The sequence below is a fragment of the Rhinolophus sinicus genome, chromosome 17 (assembly GCF_057876585.1).
Source record: "Rhinolophus sinicus isolate RSI-liver-muscle chromosome 17, RSI-T2T, whole genome shotgun sequence".
In the NCBI taxonomy this organism is placed as follows: Eukaryota; Metazoa; Chordata; class Mammalia; order Chiroptera; family Rhinolophidae; genus Rhinolophus; species Rhinolophus sinicus.
In genome coordinates, this window is record NC_142517.1 from 55,406,414 (window position 1) to 55,414,481 (window position 8,068).

At 39.3% G+C, this 8,068-nt stretch overlaps 1 protein-coding gene across 1 annotated transcript in view; it reads right to left on the bottom strand.

Moving 5' to 3' along the window:
- Nucleotides 1–7,782, bottom strand: part of FGF12 (fibroblast growth factor 12) — a 520,770-nt gene extending 512,988 nt beyond the window's left edge. The window contains exons 1-2 of the mRNA XM_019723113.3: nt 7,649–7,782; nt 7,340–7,482 (exon numbers count right to left, since the gene is read on the bottom strand). Coding sequence (XP_019578672.1) covers nt 7,340–7,352 — 13 coding nt within the window. The 5' untranslated portion in view covers nt 7,353–7,482; nt 7,649–7,782. The remainder of the gene's footprint in view (nt 1–7,339; nt 7,483–7,648) is intronic.
- Nucleotides 7,783–8,068: the final 286 nt, after the last annotated feature.

The window sequence follows — 8,068 nt, forward strand, 5'->3', positions numbered from 1 at the left end:
GTGAATGAGACTAAGGGCAAAACCATCCTGACATTGTTTCTTGAAGTCAGAAACATATCTAGATTTTCAGTTTCCAAAAAGCTGAAAAGCAATTTCCCAATTTGCCTCGTGCTAAGGTTTTGCTTGACCTGTTTGATGTTAGCAGTATTTGAGGATCTGAGAAAAAGCTCACTGTTTCACATGGGTAACAAGTATAGGAAAGAATGGGATAGGAACAGAGGGATAATTGGCAGGTTGTCATTGTTGCTTCCTCCTGCCTGCTCGTTAGGGGAATCTTTGATGTGTTTCGTCATCTTCTGAATGGCCTCTAAGAGCTTCTGGATATTTTTTCTGCAGTTTAGTCCCTTTGGGCTGCTTCTCTGGCCGATGGCCAGTCCACAAAAAGAGAGAAACAAAAAGCTAACCGCAGAATAGCAGCTTTCCTTTACTTCTTTCACAGAGTTTAAAGCCCCACTTTCAATTATCTGTCCTCTCTGAATCGCTGGTGGAAGGGTTTGTTTCAGGTAAAAAGATGGAGTGTGTGCTAAAGAAAAAAGAAAAGGTCTGTAGAGAGGCAACAGGTGTCCTTTGGGACTTCTGCCACGGTACCATCAGTTGCATCGCAGCCCCAAAATAGCATGGTCTGCCTGGGTGGGAGTTCCACATTCCCAAAGACAAGGAGACAGAAACTGCTTCAAAAAGTAACTGGAGAGAGGAGCAAACTAAATTTAGAACTATAGACATAGATCCTGGAAAAAATCCCACCATGCTCTGCATGCAAGGATGCTAATAAGGAGATGAGGATGAAAACGTTGGGGAAACAATGTGTCATCTTAGCCTCAGACACTCCCCATCTATTTTACATGTCTATTTTCTATCCCAAGCCTGTAGCACCGTAATTAGGTCTCTCTTCTATATGTGTACTTTCTTAACACTAAAGAAGATAATAAAAAAAAAAAAAAAAAAAAAAACAAGGCACAGGCACTTCGAGTTCCTTGGTGTCCCTGATTTGGGACATGGGCACATGTCACGGTTTCATAGTAACCACCCTGGAGCTGGTCTATTGACTCATCATTGAGACTACATCCTAATCACCTGAGGTGCTTCTTAAACATCCGAGTCCCATGTACCACAGGGTGCCCAGTGATTCTGACATGCACCCCTGATTGAGAATCACTGTTGGTGGACAGATTTGACACAGTCTATATTTTAAACCCATCCAAGGTATAATGCTTGACCCAATGTACCTCCATCCCCAAACCCCCAAGATGTTATATAACTGCCTTGAAACTAAAGCTTGCAACATAGAGACAAATACAGGTATTCCAGCAGTTACTCTCTAAAATATAAAATAAGCTCAAAAGAGACCCCTTTTGGTAAATTCAAGCCTTTATGGAAGTCAATGGAGATGATTTGTTGAGTGTCTACGCAGTACGCTTGCTGCTAAAACTACAAAGATGGCAGAGGACCAAATTCTCTCCTCCAGGATCTCACAGTCTAGTGAAAAGACAAACACAGCTAATAATGATGAAAGGCTGTGATTCTAAAGAATTCAAAATGCTTTATTGGTATGAGTTTAATTTCATAATCGTGATATCATAGTACGAGGCTTGAGGAGAGGATAATAATTCTTATTTTACAGAAAAACAAAGATAAGATGAGTTGCCGAAGTCACTTAGGCTTTCTGAGCCTGTTTTATTAGCTATAAAATGAAGTTAAAATGTCTAATCACAGAATTTTAAGGGAGATAACATATATTAAAAGCCCTTTGAAAAAATACAAAGTGTCTCACGAAAGTTATTTATGGCTGTTTATATGTGACAAATCAGGAAACCAAATATTAACAAATCCAATATACCACTAGTGATCACTTCGGCACAACACACCATGCCCAGAAGAGTCCGTATGTCAGAAGCTTAAAGGCATAAAAGGACAGGGATAAGAGAATGACGGGAGATAACTAGAGGGTCCCCTCCAGACTCATTATTAATGCTAACAAGCCTCATAATGGCCACCTGACTCGGAGAACAGGTTACTAGGCAGGTAGCTAGTCAGTTGGAACAGCTTTTAGAGTAGCTACTTAGCTTCAGTTCAAATGTCCTCCCACACAACAATTTTGTTTAAAGAATCCAAAAGGGAAACAAAAGACAGGCATTATTGCTGTGGAATGTTAAGTGCCTCTGTGGTGGTCATTAAGTCCTACATGATTTTATATTCTAGCCTCTTGGGGAACCTACTAGGACTCTGAAAGATAAATGGAGAAAACGCATGCAGTGTTAGAAATCCACAGCTCTTGAGTCTGATCATGCATCCCTAGACTGTAAGCTCCCTGAGGGCAACCAATGCACTATTTATATCTCTAGCCCCTACACTTAACAATGTGCCTGAAACAATGTGGCAACTCAGTAATGATATTGAATTAAATAAAAGGAATGTCCTGTAATATTTAAGGAAATATTTAAGGGTTGGGAGATAGAAAATCATATCCAAATCTATGTTAAAAGAGTTTCCTTCCTCAGAGAAGGAAAGTAATTTGTCTAATGGTGTTAACGCCGTTCGAGCTGGGATAAGAACAAGGATCTCTTATGTCCAATGCCTGTTCTATTACGTTATATTTTTACTGCATTGTATTTTACTTATCCCATCACAATGGCCTCAGTGTTTTAGTTCTCATTTTTAACTATAAAGTAGCTTTTCTTGAAATCACTTTCCACTTCACTAGACGAGTTACTATATAGAAATTTCCTTTCTCTCCTACAGGGTGAACCATTCTGATTTCAGAGAAATGACTGTTTTATGCCTTAAATACATTAGCTCATTGCCCTGGCTCGACTCTCATGGGTGGTGAGAAACCCAGAACAGAGTGGAATCTTCATCGGGCACATATGTGCAGTTCTCTATAGAGAAAACAGGTCAGGTTATTGTCTCCTTGTTCTGGAATCAAACTGATGTTTCTGTAGCCCTCCTGGTTGACAAATTATTTTGCCTCTCCCAATTTACAGTCTCCTGGATGCAAAAACATGACACGATAAAGTAATTAAGGCTATGTTATTCAATTCAACATACATAATCTGCACCCCTAGAGTATTCATTCACATAGATCAATGAAAATGTGTTCTCTGAGGCAGGCACCTGGGTAGCTGCAGGAATCTTATGCACACAAGAAGGTTAATCTATTACTGAAGATATGCGATTTCTAAGATGAGAGATTGCATCTTAGTTTTCTTTTATATTCTCGGAGCTAAGCACATTGGGAGCACAGCAGGTGCTCAAATAGACATTTGTTTAAATAAAAAGCACAAAAACTACAATGCTAATTGTAAAAAAAATACAATATGCAAGAGACAAACAAGTACTTAGATCATATAAAGTATGTCAATAAAATATTAATTAGCTATTGGAAGGTCAGGGAAGGTTTTATAGAGCAAGGGCCACATCAAATGAATCTCAAAAGAATTGAACAGAGACAGATAGCAATGGGAAAAGGGCAAAACTATATTCGCTCTGTTAAAATGTACCTTGATTAAGAAGTCTAATATCATACTATTATTGCTAAATATCAGGACATTGTCAGGAGCTCAAAATCTACTGAGAAAATAAGCATTTAAACATAATCAGGAGTTAAAAGTAAATGGCTTATAGCAGAGCAGAAAGGATATTTTAAAGTGAGTCTGTTCTCTGATCTAATCATGAGGCAAGCAATTTATTTTGCGTTCATTTCTATTCTGTCCTAAAGCAACTAGAAGACCTATAACATGATTACATATCCAGGAGCTTCCGTATAGATTAGTGGGATTATATCAAATCTCTCCTGAAGTGTCTCAAGTGATGTCATTCTCACATACAATCAGTTCCCTAAGTTCTATACCAATGTTTCTTAAACTTTGTTATGTGTATAAATAACCAGAAGATCTTGTTGAACTGCAAATTTGACTCAGCAAGTCCAGGACAGGGCCTTAAGAGTCTGCATTTCTAACAAGTTCCCAAATGATGTTAACGCTGCTTTAATGCAGCTGTTAATGTGGTCTGTGGACCACACGTTAAGTAGCAAGAGCCTAGACCCGTGGTTAACTCTAGTTACCCATTAGCACCAACTGGGGAGCTTTCAAAAAATACCTATGCCCAGGTCACACTCCAAAACCAATTAAACCAGAATGTCTATAGATGTGGCCTAAGCATATTTATGCTTTAAAAGCTCCACAAGTGTTTCTAATATGCCAGCCTGATGTTGAGAACCTAGTTAGACAAAGAAAGATGTGATATAGTAGGCAGGAGGGAGAAATAAAGAGGAAGAGGGTGGGGGGGGATGGATGGATGGATAGATAGATAGATAGATAGATAGATAGATAGATAGATAGATAGATAGATAGATAGATAGATAGAACAAGCCTGTTTTCTCACTCTAAATCAATGCTTCTCAAATGTTAATATGCATAAAAATTACCTGGGGATTTGTTAAAAATCAGATACTGATTCAATAGGCCAAAGATCAAGATACTGCAGTTCTAAAAAGCTAGTTTTTAAACTACATTTTGATTATCAAGAGCATACATCAGTGGCTCCCAAACATTGCTGCTTCTGGGATCTTTAAAAACTTTCTCTCTCTTCTACCCCAACATTCTGCTGAAATTGGTATGGGGCACAACCAGGCATGAAGATGTTCAAAAAGTATGCCAGACGAATCCAACGTGCAGCAAAGCCGGTGAACCACTGCAAGGCACAGATTCTGTCAAAGCTGTTCAGACTGTGCACCAACCCAAACCTTCGAGGCAATATTAATCACCCTGGGGCACAAAGATCACAGAATTTAGATCGGGAATTATGGCTAGGTCAGTTGATTTATTTTCCTCTTCTTTACCCTGGATGACAGCAAGTGAGGCAAAGCAATAAGTAATGAAGCAAACGAAAATTAATCTTATTTGTAAATAACTGAAGTTCAACTTGCTGGAGAAAGTCGGATAAGTGTGTTAAGAAAGATTTTCAAATGCTGGAGGTAATGTGAGCGTTGTTAAATGCTGGCAATAGGATTCAAGATTAATTGGGCCATTAGATTTTTTTTTCTAGGATAGAGAACCTCTTGAACCCTCAACTGAATCATGCCATAGTACTCTTTGAATCTATATTAAAAGAGTTTCCAGTAGAAAAAAATAGTTATATGTACTTACATTTGAGACTGTCTTCCTAAAAATAGATTTGAATCGGTTGGGGAAACAAGTTTGTACATGACAGCATAAAGTATGAAAGATGCACTAATTTCAGTAGGGTACAGATACACTCCTCTCGATACACTCATTTTTCCTTCTATAATAAAAATTTCAGGTTAGCTACAACTTTTAGTTGTGTCATTTGCATCAACTTAGAAAATGAGACCAATGTTTAAAAATTTAGCTATTCTTAATGTAATCACTACCGGGCTAATTCAGCTTTGTAAAGGAAGTCCAAGAACTAACAAGCATAAGGGCTTTCATGTGTCTTTTGCCTGAGGCAATTATGGTACATCTGCAAAACGACCACAATACTGACTTGGGGCAAAATTCTTCATTGTGTTTTGGTCAGTGCTGTGATTCATGCCTGTATCACTGTTATCTAGATAGGCATAGAAGTTCTGGCCCGATTCTTCTCAAATGTATTTCTCAGATTCGTTCTGCTTTCAAAACTCCCAAGACTGTCAGAATGGCTAGAACTCTACTTCTATCAATCTGAGATATAAACCACCTGGAACTTTGAGTGACATGTGGTATATTTTATGGGTGATGGATGGAAATAAAAATATATTGCTAAGAGATACATCCTCTTTAAGATGGACCAGAAATTAGTGCATAAATTGGAGGCAAAACTGTTACAAGAATCCTTGCCAAAAAAACAAATAGCAGGTGTCATCTAAGCACACAAAAAAAACAAAACTTGTTTTATAGGAAAATGATACTCTCTCTGTCAGTCATTAATTTTATGTTCCAGAAATACTTAATCAACTAGAATATCACAGACCTCTATAAGCTAAGATTGGCATCTCATTTTAAAATGGATTCTACAATAGAGTTAATAGATATTGCTTCGTATATTTATAGACATGTATTTTCTCAGATATGTACATCATTGTTAGTTATAAAAATGCCCATCAGGGAATCATAAGAGTAATTTATTTAAACTGAAAATTGTCAGCTAGTCTGAATCCATGTCGATTCAGTTCTTTTCGTACTCAAAACGCTTGCCTAGGTTCAAATACTTTACTAATTAAATACTTAAAATATCTTATTGAATATATGCCTGTTATCATTCAATATTCCATTTTATTAATCAGCCCAAAATAGGTAACCCACCACCACTCCTTGATCCTGAGAACATTACCACAATGACTGACATTTCTGGTTTAAAAATAAAACCTTGTTTCAAATATAGCTTCTCCGAGTTCTGGGTAATGAATATAGTTTCATAAAAGTTGACATCATTTCTTCTGATTTCACCAGAATTAAATACATCCAATATTCCTACTGGCTATATGACCACATCACTCAAGGCTCTTGCAACCTGGGGGGCATTTAAGAAAGAGGAAGAGGAGGAGGAAGAAGAGACCTGCATAGATGGAGTTATTAAACCCAAAAGATATCCAATGCTACAATTTTAATAGCCATTTTGTTTGTGTTAACTATGCCATCAGAAGTTCATTTTTACAATTCATTTGCCAGTTAGTCTATGTACATTATACAGAATTGCTTAGGAGGAGAATATTAATATATACACGTCCAGAACTAGTAAATGCATCATGCTTGAGAGCCGAGCAGTACTCCGATACACTGTTCTTCTTAGAGGTCAGTTCTAACGCACACTGTTTCAAATAGACCCAATTTCTCTGCTGATATATATTGAAAATGCAGTAGGATGTGGTCATACACACCCAGAAATACCATCTTCATGGGGTGGGGGTGGAGAAACCCAAACATTTTTTATAGCAATGCATTGTTGGATAGCAGATAGAAACGTGCCTGTCAGCAATCGCAAAGCAAATGAAATATATTTATTTGAGCTCATCCATTCTACAGAAAAGAAATTGCCTTACCCACACATCTCTCTTCCCCCACCATCTAAAGACTCTCCTCCCCACCCCAAAAGGAAAAATAAAAACAACTCATCACACTTCACTACGCAACTGATGGAGTATTAAACACTGTCTTCTAAGCTGTGGGAGTTAAAAAGAAGTCGCCTTCCTGCCACACTTCCCCGGTGCTGCAACGGACATAGCATCTCCTCCTATCGACCTAGTATGATGCTCGCTCCCCAAACACTGCAGTCCCCTAGCTGAGGACTGCCTTGGCCACACGCACATGCAATGGGAAGTCCCCCGAAGGGGGTAGCCACATACCTTTGCTCTCCATTTCGGTCCCTTTCGAGTGCTGGGAAGTTCAATGGAAGTTGGCCGGAAGATGTGGGCCCGCTTCAGATTCCCAAATCTGGGAAGCCAATCTGATGATTTCGCCCGTACTTCCTTCCTTCCCCTCAGGCTTCCTGAAAGATGGGATTTCTTAAACCCTGAAGCTGCAATCAGCCACCAAAGGACACTTAGCTGCAGCAGCAGTAGGTTGCCTCTACAGGGAATGGATTACGACGCACATCTGGCATTGAAATGCATGCACAGTGCCCGCTCAGATTTTTTTTCTTTTTTTTTTTTTACCTGAGTCCGGAAGCTGCAAGCAGGAGCTGTCCTCGGAGCGTGGTGCTGCAGGTGTAGTGACAGATCATCCCACTTTGCTCTCTGGATGTACAGATTTGCATGGGCGCCGGCACGCATGCGCAAAGCGCTCCCCCCGCCCCTTTTCACCGCCTCCCTATCCCTCGCTCCCCCCCACCCTTTCCTTCTTTCCCCAATACGGTCCTCAGTTATCCCCGCTGAAGAGCCGTAGCCTTCGGTGACAGGGAAGCGCTGCTAAAAATAAACTCCGGACTGGATTTCCTTCGCAAACTGGAAAATGGATTGGATTGGGATTGTGCATTAATCCCATATAATTTTCCAGAATGTATTACAGAAATCTTAGAGGAGACTACGGTCCCTGACCTGGGTACCGTTTGATTCAGAAAGCAGAAGACAAGGAAA